The 17,953-nt window shown below is 57.5% G+C and overlaps 1 protein-coding gene across 1 annotated transcript; it reads left to right on the plus strand.

Moving 5' to 3' along the window:
• Window positions 1-5,046: 5,046 nt before the first annotated feature.
• Kctd7 (potassium channel tetramerization domain containing 7) lies at window positions 5,047-17,289 on the plus strand. The gene is made up of 4 exons (XM_076839837.2): window positions 5,047-5,391; window positions 8,221-8,390; window positions 11,321-11,499; window positions 11,872-17,289. The coding sequence occupies exons 1-4, from the start codon at window positions 5,065-5,067 to the stop codon at window positions 12,246-12,248; spliced, it is 1,053 nt and encodes a 350-aa protein (XP_076695952.1). The 5' UTR covers window positions 5,047-5,064; the 3' UTR covers window positions 12,249-17,289.
• Window positions 17,290-17,953: the final 664 nt, after the last annotated feature.

Raw genomic sequence — 17,953 nt, forward strand, 5'->3', positions numbered from 1 at the left:
GAGCTAAATGAAGACCAACCCTCCAACACCACCTCCCCAGGCTCTCCTAGACCTAGATCTCACAGGAATATCAAGCCTCCAACCCTAGCTCCCCACTCTCTCCTGGACCTGGAGCACCCAGGAAGACTGACTCTCCAACACCACCTCCCCAGTCTGTCCGAGACCTGGAGACCACAGGAAGACCAACCCTCGGGCCCCCCATCTCCAGTCTCTCCTAGACCTGGCGCTCACAGGAGGGCCGAACCTCTGGCCCCACCTCCCCAGTCTCTCCTAGACCTGGAGCATCCAGGAAGACCAAACCTCAGCCCCAACTCCCCAGTCTCTCCTAGACCTGGAGCGCACAGGAAACCAGACCCTCCAACCCCACCTCCCCAGTCTCTCCTAGACCTGCAGCTCACAGGAAGGCTGACCCTCCTACTCTACCTCCCCAGTCTCTTTTAGACCTAGAGCTCACAGGAAGGCCGAACCTCTGGCCCCAACTTCCCAGTCTCTCGTAGACCTGGAACGGACAGTAAGACCAACCTTCTGGCCCCACCTCCACAGTCTCTCCTAGAACTAGAGCTAACAGGAAGGCCAACCCTAATACTCCACCTCAACAGTCTCTCCTAGACCAGAGCTCATAGGAAGGCTGACCCTCTGGCGCCACCTTCCCAGTCTCTCCTTGACCTGGAGCTCTCAGGAAGGCCGACCTTCCAACGCCAACTTCCCAATCTCTCCTAGACCTGAGGCTCACAGGAAGGCCAACACTCCAACACCAACTTCCCAGTCTCTCCTTGACCTGGAGCTCACAGAAAGGCAGACCCTCCAACGCCACCTCCCCAGTGTCTCCTAGACCTGGAGCTCATAGGAAGGGCAACCCTCTAGCGCCACCTTCCCAGTCTCTCCTTGATGGGGAGTGCACAGGAAGGCCGACTCCCCAATGCCACCTTCCCAATCTCTTCCAGACCTGGAGCTCACAGGAAGGCCAACGCTCCAACACCACCTTCTCAGTCTCTCCTAGACCTGGAGCTCACAGGAAGGCCGACCTTCCAACAGCACCTCCCCAGTTTCTCTTAGACCTGGAGCTCACAGGAAGGCTGACCCTCGGGCCCACCTCCCCAGTCTCTCCTAGACCAGAGCTCACAGGGAGGCCGACCCTCCAATGCCACCTTCCCAGTCTCTCCTAGATCTGGAGCACAGAGGAAGGCTGACCCTCAGGCCCCACCTTCCCAGCCTCTCCTAGACCTGGAGCTCACAGGAAGGCCGACCCCCCTACTCCACCTCCTCAGTCAGTCTCCGTGCTTCTCCTTCTGTCCCCGTGGATGAAGGAGAAGACAGAGAATCTGAGGGAGACTCCTTAGGGAGACATATGGTGGGAAAATGATGTGTCACATTTTGGCTGTGGAGTTTTGCGCTGTCAGTAGTATGTGGGACCAGGAGGAAATCTGGCCATCTCTAATGTACACATGGCAGTTGGAATTGTGGATGCAGATGAGGCACCAAGGGCACTTGCCAAGGACTGACTCCAGGGTCCAACTCCCACAGAGAACAGGAGAGAGGGGATGCGATGTCCAAGGGGATGGGAAAGTGCCAAACAGGGTCGTGGACTTCAACAGAGAAGGGATTCCAAGAGACATGCTTCAGAGAGTGCGGGCTGCACAGTAGTTGGGTCTGGCATCAGAAAGCCACTCCGAACTTCAGTGAAGTGGCAGTCAAAGCCCAGCCTCCGTGGGAGGCAGTGAGTAGGAGACCATGGTGAACTGTGACGATTCCTACTTCACCAGGCAGCGCTCTACCTGCAGGAGGCTGCAGATCCAAGAAGGCTTTGCTTTTTAAAGGAACAAGTGGCCCATGAGTGAAATAGGCCTTAGCCACAGCAGCCAAAAGGGACAGAAGACTCGACTTTCAGAGGAAAGGAGGGTCAATGCATGAAGCAGTTTCCATCCTGGAAAAGCAAGCAAGAGCCTCCAGTGAGAGGAATTAGCCTCAAACCCAGCACAGAGCACCTCTTCCTCCAGACGGAGGGTCGTGCAGACAGACTGAGAGCAAGCAAGAGCCTCCAGTGAGGGAATTAGCCAAGTTACCATTTCCCAGGGGAGGGGGCTCCTGGAACGAGGAAGGGTCCTGAAGAGAGGGGTTAGGTTGGAAATAGGAAGCGGAGCTTATGAGAACACCATGAGGGCACCAGGGGCCAGCAGTGCATGTGCAGGGCCAGCAGTTGACCAGCTCACAGGGCCATGGGTGCTGGAGAAGGCAGGGGAGAAGTCTGAAGGTGTCCCAGAGAGGGCTGGGTCTCAGGTGGAAGGGGGGGGCAGGCGCATGGTGTGACCCTGAGCCTCTACAGGGGCAGCAAGGCAGAGCTGCCCAGGCCGATGGGGTTGGGGAAGGACAGAAGGATAGTCTAGTGGCCTCAGTCAAACTTGAGGTGCTAGCAGAGCGCCCACACCTCACTGGGGCACATGTTCTTCTTCCCCTCTTCAGAAGGAGGCCCTGGCGGGCTGTACAGAGTGGACAGCCAGGCCCAGCCCAGCGACTCTGGCGTGATTGCCAGGATGTGAGGAAGGAGTCCCCATGGGGCCTCCAGTGGCGGAGTGACAAGAGCTGACGTGACACCAAGTCCGCAGCAGAGCTGTCACAGAACAGCCCTGGAGAGTGGTTCTTCCTTGCCGCGGCCAAAGGACAGCTTTCCACTCATTGCACATCCCCAAACAGCCAGGATCAGCTGCACTGCTCAAGTGGGAACTTGATGATTCAGCTTGGGAAACAGAAATGACTGTCAGGAGCGAGTACGTGGTGCCCACTGGACGAGGAGGCAGATCCTCTGCCAGGGCCAGTGCCACAGGGGTGGAGGCTGCGGGGGCCGTAGGGGGTGTCTTCTTTACAGTTTCCCTCTAACCAGTGGGGTTTTGCACTTTTTGGTGCCGTGTCGTCCAGCTCAACACAGTATGCATGCCATGGTAGCCTCTGTGGGATGCCCTGGAGGAGTTCCTGCTGATGGTGGGAGCCAGGTGCCTTTCATGGGCTGGGGTCGGGTGGTCCATGGGTTTGAACTTACTATATGATTGACCATAAGCATTCATATGTCTAAAATATCTACATCAAATTTACAATAAAGACAAGGTAAGAGGAAGAATGAGTGTTTTTTTTCTGTTTTTGTTTCTTGTTAAAATATTCATTGAATTAAAATTAGGACAGAAAACCAGAAGCTGAATCAGCACTTCAAAGACTTGTCAACATACAAAAACTGTTTACTAAAGGAAAGACAGAAAGTGCTTTCCTTGGGGGCCACGGCAGAAAGCAGACACGAAATCCAGTTGCCCATCACAAGACTGGCTGACTGTGGGCCAGTCCTGTGGCTGGATTTTGGAGAAGTAGTCCCAGGGCTATACCTGCCTGGGATCTCAGAGCTTCAGCCTCTGCATGGGCAGGGACTACCAGGCCTCCTTCAAGGCTCCCTGGTCCCTGTTGTGATCTGGCTTGGAAATCCTTGCTGCCAGCAAACTGCCCTGTCTTGCCAGAAAGCCTGCCATAATCCCACTCACCCTGTAAGCCCTCACCCCAGCTGCTGACCTTGGATTTCCCCAGAACTAGTAAACAAAACCAAATGGGAAACTTCATTCCTAACAGAAATCTTCAGCAGACATGGAAACAAACATTTCAGCCACATAAAGCTGACTGCACACAGATTTCCCCTCCTCCCACTCTGAGCTTGTCCCTGCAGCCTTGCCTTCAGAGTGTTCGAAGAAACATCTCCCTTGTTCGAAGAAACAACTCCCTGAGTTCTGTGGTCTTTATATGTATCTCATACATATGATCCATTAGGGTGGGACAGGACTGTGAATAGAGGTTTTTCTGGGACTTATTGTATTGGGGTCAGCTGGCCCATTAGATGGGGGGTCAAGTGCCAGTTAGGTGCAAGAAGGCAGATGGGGGAAGAGCTTCAGATAGGAAAAATGTCCTTGTGCAGTGCCCAAGCTGCATCCTCTAGCCTTGGGGCCGCGTCCCAACCGCCCGGTGATCCTTCAATATCCTTAGAAATATAGATACACAGACAGAGTTGTGGATGGACAGTACCTTTATTTTTATGTGGCGCTGAGGATTGAACCCAGTGTCTCACACACGCTGGGCAAGTACTTTGCCACTGGCCACAGCCCAGCCCAGTTCTGTGGTCTTCTCCCATGGATTCCTGAGGGGGAGGCCACTTGGCAGAGTGGATGAACCAAGGAAGCTGGTTTAAGGCCCCTGTTGAGTTAGTTAAGGGACCACCCTAGATCTGCGCAGGCTTCTTGTTACATAAGATAATGACACTCTTACTTTCTACACCGCTTTTGGCTGAGATTTCTGCTACAAACTGAAACATCCTAATGGTAAGGGTGAAAAGAGAAAATTTTGTTATTGGTACTTCTGAAAAGGTTACAGCGAAATGGCAGATAAGAGGAAGCCTCGGGGGCCTTACTATGGGGCGGTGCTCTTGGAGGGGACGCGCCAGGCGGCAGGATCAGTGCTGGGGCGACACCGGGGCTGGCCTCTGCACCAGGCCCCTGCAGCGATTCTGACGCAGCTCTGGATTAGGGAGTTCCTACAACCGGAGTGCGACTGGCCCAGCGGTGGAAGTGCTGCTCCAGCCGCTTGTCGCTGACCTCCCTGACTCCGGTCCTCTCAGCTTCCTTTCCTTTCCTGCCAACTCCGGAGGATCACGTGAGGAACTGGATCTTCTGCCTCCACCCCTAGGAGGGTCTCGGAGGGCGACCCGGCCCAGACGGCTTCCCCGCCCACAACGCGGGTCACGCAACGAAACGCAAGGGCTCAGCTGGACGCCGACGGACTGTACCGCGCATCCACGCGGAGGGTCCGCGCGGTGCCCAAGCTGCATCCTCCATCCTCAGGCCGCGTCCTCTGGGGGAGCTGCCCCGCCCGCCCCGAGCACGCCCCCGCGAGCGCGCATCCGCGTCCGGAGCACCAATCGGAGCGGGGCAGGCAGGCAGGCCCGCTCCCATAGGCCGCGCCCGCGCAGGTCTCTCGCGCTGCCTCCACCACTGGGCAAGCTTGCTGCCAATCAGGGCGGAGTCGCAGCGGCCTCGACCAATGGCAGGAGGCGGCCGGGGATCGGCCTCCTGGGCCGCGCTGCTAGCCACTGCCTTCGGTCCGCGCAGGTTCCGCTGCTCCGCCCGCCCCGCAGCCGCGTCATGCCCCGCGCTGCCCGGCGCTAGAGCCCGCGGCCACCGCCCTCCCCGCCCGCAGCCGCGCCCACCGCCCAGAGCCAGAGGGATGGTGGTAGTCACGGGGCGGGAGCCAGACAGCCGTCGCCCTGACGGTGCCATGTCCAGCTCCGACGCCGAGGACGACTTTCTGGAGCCGGCCACGCCGACGGCCACGCAGGCGGGCCACGCGCTGCCACTGCTGCCACAAGAGGTAGCGGACCCGGGCGGGGCGGGGCAGTGGGACAGGTGAAGGCAGGACCGATCTGGAGCGGGGTGGGGCGGGGACAGGTGCAGAGAGGACCGACCTGGGGAGGGGACAGGTGCAGGTAGGACCAACCTGGAGAGGGGACAGGTTCACGCAGGACCGACCTGGGGAGGGAACAAGTGCAGTCAGGACCGACCTGGGGCCGGGCGGGGGAAGCAGGTGCAGAGGACCGGCCTGGGGAAGGGACGGGTGTAGGCAGGACCGACCTGGGGAGGGGACAGGTGCAGGCTGGACTGAAAGGGGGAAACAGGTGCAAGCAGGACCGACCTGGGGAGGTGACAGGTGCAGGCAGGACCGACCTGGGGAGGGGACAGATGCAGGCAATACTGAAAGGGGGGAAATTGCAGCAGGACCCACTTGGGTGGGCTGGGGCAGGGGTGGGGAACAGGTGCTGGCAGCCCCACCTGAGAGGGCAGGGGCAACTGGAGCTTCCCTGTTCTCCTGCAAAGCCCACTGGGTGTGGCAGGTCAGGTGTGTCCCTACCCCTCCTTCCAACACCAGCTGGCCAGAGTCCACAGAGGCCGGGAGGTTGCATCCTAAGTTTGTGTCTGGAGCGGGGTGGGTGAGCCCGCTCTTCCCGGGAGATGATGGGGTCTTCCAGAGAAGCCAGGGAGGCTGCCCAGGTGCAGGCAGGTCTACCTGCAGGTGAGGAGCAGATGCAGGAAGAGAAGTCTCCCCCAGCAGCTGCGGTGCCCCTGCACTGTTGCTTCACTGGTTCTAATTGTGTGTACCATACTATCACTAAAGAGACCCTCAGGGGAAAGGGTAAGGAGGGTGGACCCTGAAGTCAGAGGCTAGGAGTATTGCTGGGCACAGAGGGCTGGGCTGGGTGAGACCCTGGGCTACAAAGAGCATCTTAGAGCCCTGAATGCCTGGCATCTTGGAAACCTGTGAAGACAAGCAAAATTCTACACATACTCTCTGCAACTGGGAAAAATAGCCAGCAGAGACATAGTGTTGTGCACTGTCATTGAGGAAATGATGTGGCTTGAGGGAAAGGGCACAAGACCTACAGACTGGAGCGCCAGTGCTCCGAGTGAGCACCAAAACTGTGTTTTGATTACCTTTTTTTTTTTTTTTTTTTTGAGACAGGATTTCACTTAAGTTGTCCAGGCTGGTCTTGAACTTGTGATCCTCCTGACTCCTCCTCCCCAATAACTGGGATTACAGGTGTGTGCCACCACACCCGTCTACCTTTGTTTTGTTTTGCTTTGTGGTTCTGGGATTGAACCCAGGGTCTCACACATGCTAGGCAAGCGCTCTACTACTGAGCTGCATCCCAGCCCTCCATTACTGTTTTTCACGATGGTGCTGTAGCCCAGTGGTAGAGCATCTGCCTGGCAGGTGTAAAGCTCTGGGCTTGATTTCCCAGCACCCCCTACACACACACACACACACCTGGGGAGGAGACAGGTGCAGGCAAGACTTAGAGCCCTGAATGCCTGGCATCTTGGAAACCTGTGAAGACAAGCCAAATTCTACACATACTCTCTGCAGCTTTTTTTCATCTGTTTCAATTCTCATCCCTAACATGGAACAAATACATAGTTTGGTATCACATATCCTTAGAAAAGCTTAAAAGAGCTCCAGAAATATAAAGTATTATTATTCCAAAACAGTATTTGAGTCCTTGGTGTGCACATCCAATGGGTGAAGAAGGCTTGTAGAGGAAGCACCCTCTGGGTGCATGGGAGTCAGCACATACCTACAAAATCTGCTTGTTTCCTTCCTTCCTCCATTTGTAAACCTCAGGTCTTCACTGTGAGCCAGGCCTTAGGTGTGTATCACGTCACATCTTTACATCCAACCTTATGTGACTGCCTGAATAGATGCACAGAGACTTTGACTAGAGCCAGGGAGACGCCACTGCACTGCCGGGATAGAACTCTAGTTGACCTGGAGGAAGCCTTGGAGAAGTTAAAGGCCTGACTTCATCTCTTTGCAGTTTGGTGGGAGCCACAGCAATTGAAGGCCACCTGACGTTGTAGGGCTCTGAGTTTCCCAGAGCAAGTCTGTCTTTCTGTCCTCCCCAAGCCCTTGCCTCCCAGGCCTCAGGTGAACTGGGGACTGATCGTCTCTTTCTGCAGAGTGAGTGGGACAGGAATGGAGTAAGGGAGGGATGAGGACTGGCTGGACCCTCAGCAGACATCTGCTGATCTCTGCTGCTGGCAGGCTGTCCCCTTGGCAAGCCGAGGTCTGGTGGAGCAGGTCAGCAGCGTGTTGTGCTGGGTGCTGAGGCAGGACTGTGCGTGGAGTGGGGGTGAGTGTGCTGGGCAGAAGGGGCAGTGGAGCAGCCAGACCCACAGAGAAGGGACTTGGACAGGAGCCTTGAGAAGGACCTGCCTGGTGCCTAGAGTGGATCAGAAGAGGAGACCCACGGGTTGGCAGCTTGGCAGGTCACCTTCATCCAAGGTCCCCTCTGCAGTGCACAGCCTGCACCTCCAGCTGGGGTGATTTCATTGACTAGTGGACAGAGGAAGAGCGGTCACAGAAGGCAGTGCGAGCCAGGGCAGGAGGACAACAAGCTGAGGAAGTGCAGGGAGGACAGGGAGGGCTTGGACTCTGAGAGCAGAGGCCTGATTATGAGCTCCCGGGGTGGGATGCAGGACTTAGCAACTGGAAGATGGAGGAGGAGGGAGGGGAAAGAGAGGACCGTCCAGACCGGGGCTCGGCTTGCAGAGGCTGAGCGGACAGGTGGCAGCAGCAGACCGAGCAGACTGCAGGTGGGAAGCCCACTCGCCCCCTCTGCCTGAGGGCTCTGGTTGTTCCTTCCAGTTTCCTGAGGTTGTCCCCCTTAACATCGGAGGGGCTCACTTCACAACACGCCTGTCCACTCTGCGGCGTTACGAGGACACCATGCTGGCTGCCATGTTCAGCGGGCGACATTACATCCCCACAGACGCAGAGGGCCGGTACTTCATCGACCGAGATGGCACACACTTTGGGTACGTCTCCATCCACCGTCCACTTTGCAGTCCTGGCAAGTGAGTTACCTGGGCTCAGGTCTGGGGCCTCAGCATGGCACCAGGCACCTAGAGGGCAGGGGAGTAACGTGGGGTTGGTAAATGGGCTCATGCATTGGGGCAGAATTCTGAGTTGCTTTGCCAGTGGAGACAGGACAACCAGAGAGATCCCAGCATCACACACCAGCTGGATGGGATGAAACACGGAAGCCGGGCATCCAGGTGCACACCTGAGGTAGAGGATCGTGAGTTCAAGGTCAGCCTCAGCAACTCAGCGAGACCCTGCCTCTAAATAAAACATATAAAAGGACTGGGGATGTGGCTCAGTGGTTAAGCCCCTGGCTGCAACACCCAGACCAAAACCAAAACAAAACAAATCCCATCTAACCTGTGCAGTCTGACTCCTGGGTAGTAGTCACCTGCCTAGAGAGGCCAGGTGTGATCTCACCGAGCACTGGGATCCTGGGCTCAGCGTGGCCACGTCATAAGACAGAGACAGCTGAGGTGGGGCTGATTGGCATGCCATACCTGTTTGCCAAGAAAAGTCTTAAACAGACCAAACCTTTGTTCCTGTGATTTTAACACTAAAAGATGTGAACACTCAAGGGCAAAAAGAAAAGCACTTCTGAAGGAAAGGCTTCATAAAGATCCTAGGACTCTCTGCCTCAGTTTCTCTTGGTGACAGGAGGAGTTAGGGCTGCCTCATGGACTCTCAGGATCGAGGAGCTTTGGTGTGACCTCTGGCCAGGTGCTCTTCAGAGTATTTGGCTGGGATTTTTGTTCCTTCAGTGGAGTGGAGATGACTCAGAACCAGTGTGGTCCTTGACCTTGAAGCACGTGTCCAGGGAGGCAGACTGCAGCATGGCACCTCTGTGCTGCCCGCACTGGGGGAAGGATCACTTCTGTGCTCAGCAAGAAGCTTCTGGCCAATGATCTGCTTTGAAGCATCTGGGTGTCCCAGTGGGCTGTCAGCTGCCTCTGATGCTGAGAAAACAAAGTGTCACCTCACTCGTGGAACTATAAAAAGGTCTTTGTTTGCAGGTGGCACTCTCAGCTGGCCTTGCCCTGAGGTCTTGTTTCTCAGAGCGCCTGAAGGTTTGCTGAAGACCCCCGAAGACCAGCTTTATTTTATTTATTTATTTATTTTTAAGAGAGAGAGAGAGAGAGAGAGAGAGAGAGAGAATTTTTTTTAATATTTATTTTTTAGTTTTCAGCAGACACACATCTTTGTTTATATGTGGTGCTGAGGATCGAACCCGGGCCACACGCATTCCAGGCGAGCGAGCGCGCTACCACTTGAGCCACATCCCCAGCCCCTGAGGACCAGCTTTAGAAGGGGCTATGAGGAGGGGGTCAGGGTTCGACCCCAGGCCAAATGCCCACACCCAGGTGGCCATAGCTGGCATGTGCTAGACCCTGGCCAGGCCACAACAGGAGGCAAGAAGTGGCAGCATGCCTGGGTTGCGGGCCCCAGTGGCCAGTGGTGCACCCTAAGCAGAGGTTTGCAGCTCCTGTTCCAGGACCCACAGAGGCTGCGCTGGTGCCTCCTGGGGAAGTCCCCATTGTGGTCAGCACAGGGCGCTGTGGTCTGCATACCTCCAAGGCCTGGGCATTGTGGCTGTGGGCTGAGAGGCAGCCGGTCTGTGCCTCTGGTGGCTGGTCTCGTGCAGCAGAAGTTTCCGGGACCTCCCTGGACCCCCAGGTCCTTTAGAACAGAGGTGGAGAGCACCACGCTGAGGCTGCTGAGAGGACTGTGTGGGCAGCAGTGGGCAGCGGCTGGCACCGACAGGTCTCCAGTGCTCACCAGCAGGCTGCACTGAGCTGCAGGCCAGTTCCCGAGGTCACTGCTGGGTCCTGGGTTTGCCGGTCCCCTCCCATCCCATCAGCAGTGGAGCGGAACACTCAGCACTAACTCAAAGAATCTGAAAACAGAGTTAGAAGGATGGAATTTTTTTGACGAAAATATATGTGATTTTTTTCAGTCTTGAGACCAGTTGGTCCCAACGTTTTGTTTCCTTGATGGTGGGGATGGGCACCAGGTGGCATGTCCAGGCCAAGCTGGTGGGAGTGTGAAGTGCGGCAGCCCCTGGGTGCCCGCCACTTCCCACAGTGCCCAGGAGAAGTTAGCGCCTGTCACAGAGACCTCACCAGGAGGGTCTGTCATGTTCTGTGACAGCCAAAAGCTGGAGCTAGCCCCAGCGCCCATCACCGGAGGATGGATGAATGGAGAGTAGTCATCACCTTCAGTGATGTGCTACTTAAATGAGGAGTGAAAGGAGCAGTGAGCAGGAGCAGACCCTCTGGGCAGTGCAGGTACATCTGAGAGCCAGTATTTTGGAGGGGGAGTCGCTAGGAGAGCTGCAGCCTGCCCTGTGAGTCTCAGGCCCACCCAGCCGACCTTGTAGGTGGGACTGACCTGGAAGGGCAGGGAACCTTGGAGGTGAGTCATTCTGTACCTGGGTTTGGGTGGTGGTTGTGAGAATGTGTTACCTGCTTACACCGGTAACTGGATTTTATAATCGAGATGGGTGCATTTGGGTGGGGGCTGCAGCTGGATGGTAAGCCATCTTTCCTTCCTTCCTGCACCCGGGGACTTGCTTCAGTCATGACCTTCTGTGTGAAAGCGGTACATCTGTATGTGCATGTAAAGATCCTATCTTCTCACCGTACCTGTGAGCTCCTAATAAGGACAACAGTAATGACGACACTGACTAAGGCAACTAGTCACACCACTGGGAGTTTTCTGATGCTCTGGTGTCAGCCTGAGACGTTGTGAGGCGCTTTATTATTTTATTTTGTAAAAGTGGAGGTCAGGTTCACTTAACCACACGGTACTGCAGGCCTTGGTCCAGGCCCTGTGCTCCAGCCCAGCCTGGTGGGCTTCTGGCCAACCCTGTCCTCTCCCCACTTAGGGACGTGCTGAACTTCCTGCGCTCGGGAGACCTGCCGCCCCGGGAGCGCGTGCGCGCAGTGCACAAGGAGGCCCAGTACTACGCCATTGGGCCGTTGCTGGAGCAGCTGGAGAACGTGCAGCCGCTCAAGGGCGAGAAGGTGCGCCAGGCCTTCCTGGGGCTCATGCCCTACTACAAAGGTGAGGGTCAAGGGCCCTGTCGGTCTGGGGCGGCGGGGGGGGGGGGGGGGGTCACAGGGCGCGGGTCAGTGTCTGGGACTCCAGGGCCTGGGTTCCCGCCAGAGCAAGGGGGTCCAAGGTTCCATCCTCCCTGGGTGGTGCTGGAGACTCCTGCCCAGGCTGAAGGGGCCTCTGGCTTGCGGGGCAGCGTGTTCGGAGGGCAGCCTCCGCCGCTGGCCCCCTATTGCTCCAGGAGCCATGACCTTGTTCAGGCTTGTGCCAGTGGGCCCCCAGCCCCCCGCCCCAGCTCAGCCTCGGTCCCGAGGTCCCGCTGTCCGGGCACTCCCTCGGCCCCTGCCACCCTGCCCATGACTGGTACTGTGTTGCCCGTAGACCACCTGGAGCGGATCGTGGAGATAGCTCGGCTGCGGGCAGTGCAGCGCAAGGCGCGCTTTGCCAAGCTCAAGGTTTGCGTCTTCAAGGAGGAAATGCCCATCACGCCGTACGAGTGTCCACTGCTCAATTCCCTACGCTTCGAGCGGAGCGAGAGTGATGGTCAGCTCTTCGAGCACCACTGTGAGGTGGACGTGTCCTTTGGGCCCTGGGAGGCCGTGGCAGACGTCTACGACCTACTGCACTGCCTGGTCACTGACCTGGCGGCCCAGGGCCTGACGGTGGACCACCAGTGCATCGGGGTGTGCGACAAGCACCTGGTCAACCACTACTACTGCAAGCGCCCCATCTACGAGTTCAAGATCACCTGGTGGTGAGCAGCGAGGGAGGCCTGCCCCTCCTCGGTTGCTCTGCTGTCCCAGAATCCAGGGGCTGCGGCTGTCCCAGAACCCAGGGCAGGACCAAGTCCCAAGGCACAGCTTCTTGGGACAGGTGCAGCCTCAGGGCTAGTCTCAGGGCTTGTGGCCCTCAGGACAGGGACGGGTTTCCCACGCCTTTTCCTGGGCATGGCAGCCTGCACCTGTGGCTGGCGGGGTCCAGCCAGGGCTTCAGCAGGAGGCGGAGAGAGGTACCGGTGAGGCTGCTGCCCGAGAGGCCGCTGCATGGGCATGAGGGTGCCCTCCTGGGCCCAGGGCAGCCATGTGGACCGGGCGTGTGGGCTCTGCCCTGCGCCTGCCAGGGGGTGTGGAGACCTCCTCAGAACAGCTCCCCGCGCCTCTTGGAGATGTGGCCTTGATGCCAAAGCCACGTACCAGGACGGCCATAGGACACCACCATGTTTACAGCAGGGTGTCTTCTCAGTATCGCGGGAGTGCAGTGGTTGGGACGCCTGTCTTCTGCCAGCCAGAACACCCTGACACCCGTCCGGGTCCCTCACACTGAGCTGGAGGGGCCTTTCCAGACCCTATTGCTCTTCTTGCCGATGCCCTCCCCCAGGGTCTGCTCTGGAGAAGTGCCCAGGCCTGCCTCCCCTGTCGGCAGAGGATGGCCCTCGGTGGCCTCTGCCACTTGTTTCCATGTCACTCTGTCTGCAGCTTGGGGCCCTAGCTGGGCAGTGGGCTCTCATCCTCCAGGGAGAGCTGTGCAGCCCCCTGTAGGGCAGACATGTCCCCGCGTCGGGCTCCTTGCTGACAGTGGTGTCCTGGACGACTCGGGGTGACTCCAGAGGGAGAGATCTTATATGTGAAGAGTTGACGAGCCAGGATTGGGCTGCGCCTGTGGTCCCCGCTGCTCAGGAGGCTGGGGTGGGAGGAAGCGTGAGGCCCAAGTTCAGTACCAGCCTGGCAACAGAGCAAGACCCTGTCTCAAAAAAACCAAGGGAGAAAGCATCATTGAGCTCAGCCTCACTGCACTAAGTAGCCAATAAGAAGCTCAGGTGGAGGTGGCTACGTCCTACTGAGGAAGAGAGGGCCGTGTCAGGACCCTGTCTGAGTCCTTCATCCTGATCCCAGTGGGAGGAGAGTCCAGGGAGAGTCCAGGGAGTTCCCATCTCACTCCTGGGAGGGTGGGACGGTGGAGACTCGGTCTGAGAGGACAGGGCTGTCATTCCTGGTCCAAGACTCGAATTTCCTCTCATTCTCAAGAACACAGTTGTCTGTTCCAAAGCCGACATCCCTGCAATGACTGACCCTGCTCTGACAGGGAGGCCGTCCACTTGACGGGTCTTCCTGCTGCTCCTATGCTCCTCTCTGAGGGACTGTAGCAGATGCTTCCAGAGGAGTGCCTGGTCTCGTGCCCCCCCTGGGGCGCTTGGCTTCCTACCCAGCACCGCCATGAGCATCAGGGAGCTCGACTGTTGTCCTCCACACCTGCAGGATGGGAGAAAACTGGTCTGCCCAGGGTCACTCATGCCCAGGAGCAGGTCCTAAAGGTTGCTCGGGTTGTAGGTGCTGGCCAAGGACACTGTCCCTCTGGCTCCTGCTGGAGCTGCCCATTTCCCCATTCTTCATGCTGTCCTCAGTGATGAGTTCTCTGCCACTGTGGGGGGGGAGGAGACAAGGCTCGGGGGCAGGAAGACCGGCCGAGGGGACACTGGGCACCAGCCTGAGGCTTCTCCCTAGAAGTGGTCTCACCCTCCTGTTGAATCCAGCTGGCCTTGACCTCCTGGGCTCACACAATCCTGCCTCCTCAGCCCCCTGAGTGCTGGGACTTGCAGCAGTGCCCGTTGCACCTGCCCCCATCCTGCACAGTGTGTGGGGGAGTTGGCAAAGACTTGTCAGAAGCATGTGGGTTTCTTTTTCTACAAACAACAAAAAAATCCTTTGTTTTCTTTTAATTAGTGACCTTTCTACTTTTTTGTGGCACAAGAACTTTGTTCATGCTGAGGAGCATAATCATTGCAATTCTTCCCATGGCTAGCGGAGCAGGTGTACCTAGATGTCCTCCTGTGCCCTCCACACTCATGTCTGTCTACCTGCTCTGCCTCCTGGAGCACTTCCTAAGGCGAGTGAGGGAATCGGGGCCCAGCATGGCCTTCTCTTCTGAGAAGCTTGGGTCAGGTGACCATGCTGCTGGGTGGTGGTGTGCAGTGGCCATCTGTGAAGCCACGTCTCCCAGGCCATCCTTGTGACCTCAGGGGCCAGGAAGGGTGGGTAGGAGAGCTCCCAGGGCCACCCAAGGCCCTCCACTAGAAGGGATGCATGTCCATGACTGAGGGGGTGGCCAGCCAGTGCCTGCCAAGGAGCTGCCCTTCCCTTTCACTTGGCAGGTGGAGGACAGGACCTTGTGGGGCAGTGCTAGCCATGACAAAATTCAACAAAAATGACTAAAGCGAAGCCACATTGAAACACCCCCGCCCCTCAACTGGCCACCCGGTGCCATGGGCTGCTGAGGGCTACCCCTCAGGCTGCTGTGACCTTCCTGTTCTGACACTTGCTGGAGGACAGAGCATGGGGTGAGGTCAGTGTCATTTCAGGGGTTGAGACAAAGCAGCTTGCAGTGCCTCCTCCAGGGGGAGTTGAGATGCTGCCTGCTGTCCACATGATTCCGGTGTAAGTGACTAGGCCTCTGGGGCACTGTTTTGCTGTTGCTCTTGTGTGAAGATGAAGCGCATCTCGTGGTTCTTGAAAGAGAGAGGCTTTGCTGGGCGCAGTGGTGCACACCTGCCCCCCTAGCAACTCAGGGGGCTGAGGCAGGAAGATTCAAACTTAGAGGCCGGCTTCAGCAACTTACAAAGACCCTGTCTCAAAAAGTAAAAAGGGATGGGGGTGTTGCTCAGCGGTAGAGCACCCCTGGGTTCAGTCTCCAGTGCCAACAGGAAAAAGGCTGGGCTGGGAAGGGCATTTCTTGGAATTCTGGAAGAAACCTACTACAGGGTGGGGAAGGTGGGAATGGCAGTGACCTCAGGAGCATGGCAGTGACCTGGGTCCCTGTCTTCTGTACTGCGTTGGTGTCTGTGCCCCAAGGGGTGCTTCCGTGGGTGCTCATGGGCCTGCCTGAGTCTGTTTGTGCCTGGAGCCCCGGTACCCTCCAATGGCTCCGAGGTCGAGAACTAGGACAGGGTGCTGTGCCTGTTCTCAGAGACTCGCTCTCACCCTCCTCTGCCCCTCACTTGGCCAACAAATAAGGAGTTTCAGGTGCTGCACTAGGTGAACGGCTGAGCTCTGCCTGGTGGGAGGCTGGAGGCAGGAGGCAGGGCCTGTGGAGGCCCTGGGGTCTCTCCAGCCTCCTCCCCGTAGCACACAGCTCTGGGCTTTGGCAAGAACCCCGGGGAAGGTGTGCTCCAGGGTGCAGTCCTCCCAGCCCACAGTGCTCCTGAAGGACACTCCTCCTTGTGTCACCACACATATCCCCTGAGGGCAGAGCTGGGCACCTTCAGACCAGCATGCCCGTAAGGGTGCTCCTGGGGGTCACCCCCGGGGTCAGCTGCCATAGGTGAGGGCTGAGGTGCTGGGTGGCTCTGCCCCACAGCTGCGTTGCTGACCGCTCGGGTCATGGTGACTGGACAAGAGCCTGCATCACCCTTGCCACAGGCCCCTGGCCTGAGCCTTGGCACACAGAGCAAGCCTCCCCTGCGTGGGGGAGGCCTTGCACAGTGCCATCCCCAGGAGCGGAGCCCTCCCACGGCAGCACCTTGTCCCCCTGAGGCTCAGGGCCATGCCGTGTCTACCTGAGAGTCTGTAAAGGGCATGTGTTCCAGGGGACAGCGTTAGACAGCGCCCCTAGGCCTGGTGTGTGGCACACGCCTGTGGTCCCTGGTGCTGCGGGCTGAGGCAGGAGTCCAGGGCCTGCCCAGGCAACACAGCGAGACCTGACTGGAGCCCGAGGGGACAGAAGGTGCTGTGCAGCTGTACAGCAGCAGGCCCCACAGCGACATGCAGGCTGTCTGAGGGGAGGCCGCTGCCCTCCAACGGCCTCTTGAAGGTCTGCAGGTGGGGAGGAAGGCCTTGGCCTTCAGCCTGCTGCGCTGTGAGGGAAAGGGCAAGAGGAACCCAGCGGCCCAGGCGGACCCTGTCCATGGCCACCCCAAGTGCTGCCCTGAAGCCAGTCTCTGGAGCCCACCAAGGCTGCCCTCACATGTGAACAGGGGCATCTGGAGAGAAGGAAGGTGCCCATCCACAGGGCTGTGGTGAGAAACCAGCCTGCTCCAGCCCTGTGCTGGGTCACGTGCCCTGGAGTGTGGTTTTGTCCCTGTGAAGAGTAGGGTGTCATCAAGAGCCTGTTTATCTGCAAAGAGGGAGAAACTAGTCCCCAGCCTAAGCCTTTCGGGTGAGGGATGCATGTCCATTGGGAGGAGAAGGGCCCTGCCCTGGCCTTCAGACTCCCGCAGGCCCCTCCCCAGCTGGCTGCAGCCTGTGATTCGACTGGCCAGCTGCGGCGTGGCCTTGGCTTCCTCTACTACCCGAACTTTGTGTCCTCTCTTCCTCGCGGATACCTGGACTTGATTTCTGTTTTTAAACCATGACTTTCACCTTCACTTCTAAATGAAGTAGGTGTGTGAAGAGGAGGTGGCTCTTGCTCTGAGCAGGAATGATCTGTGCCTTTTTTCCTTCCTCATTCATCTCTACAATGATCTTTTTTCCTTTTTCTTTTTTTGTACTGAGGATTGAACCTGGGAGTGCTTAACCACTGAGCCACACCCAAGTCCCTTTTCATTTTTTAAATTTTGAGACAGGGTCTCCCTAAGTTGCAGAGGCTGGCCTTGAACTTGTGATCCTTCTGGCTCTGCCTCCCAAGCTGCTGGGACTAGAGGAGTGCACCACCCATAGTGCAGGGTCTACAGAGATCTTATTAGCTGTAAGCTTCAGTACCTCATCTGCATCTGTACCCTGAGTCCAAGGGAAAACTGACGTTGTCACCATAAAGTCCTCACATTTGGGTTCTCTAGTAGGTCCACATTTTACTTCCTCCTCGGAAGTGCTCACCCTCCCCAGCCCTGCACACAGTGGCAGTGAGGGCAGGGCTGGGAACGGGCAGCTTGACCACTGGACTAAGGACTCCTTCCTCGCGTTTGCTCTGAGGAGTGACTGTGGGAATCCGGGGACTCTCCTGTAATAAATAAGCCAGCTTTCCTGTGATGAAGGCTGAGATAATCGGTTCACATAGAAAAAGGTTTCAGTCTGACCTGTTGGTCCTGGGCAGCACACCATGGCTTGAGGACTTGATAGACTTCAGCTCATGCCTGGAAACAGAAGACAAGAAAGGACCAGGGTTCTGCAGTCACCCTGGGGGAAATGTCCCAAGGGCACACTTGTCACCGGCTCTTAGACTGCGTGCCAGCTTCCATAGTGCTAAGAGGGGCCCAGGAGACCCAGCCTCTGTCTCTGTCTTCCTCAGGTGGGCTCTGGGCTGGGCTTGACCCAGGGCTCCGGCATCCCCTCCAAGCCTCCCACCAGTCTGTGACCACAGGTATGCCGCCTTTCCCGTCTTTATTGGCATGTCATAGTTGTACACATGGTGAGATTCCTTGCCACATACTGGATGTGCCAGTGTGTATGGGGAACATTCATGGTCCATGCTGTAGTGCACCCCTGGCTGCTGCCCTCCATGTGGAAAGAGGAGCACTCCAGCCACTGCGGGGAGG

The sequence above is a fragment of the Callospermophilus lateralis genome, chromosome 19, assembly GCF_048772815.1.
Source record: "Callospermophilus lateralis isolate mCalLat2 chromosome 19, mCalLat2.hap1, whole genome shotgun sequence".
Taxonomy (NCBI): Eukaryota; Metazoa; Chordata; class Mammalia; order Rodentia; family Sciuridae; genus Callospermophilus; species Callospermophilus lateralis.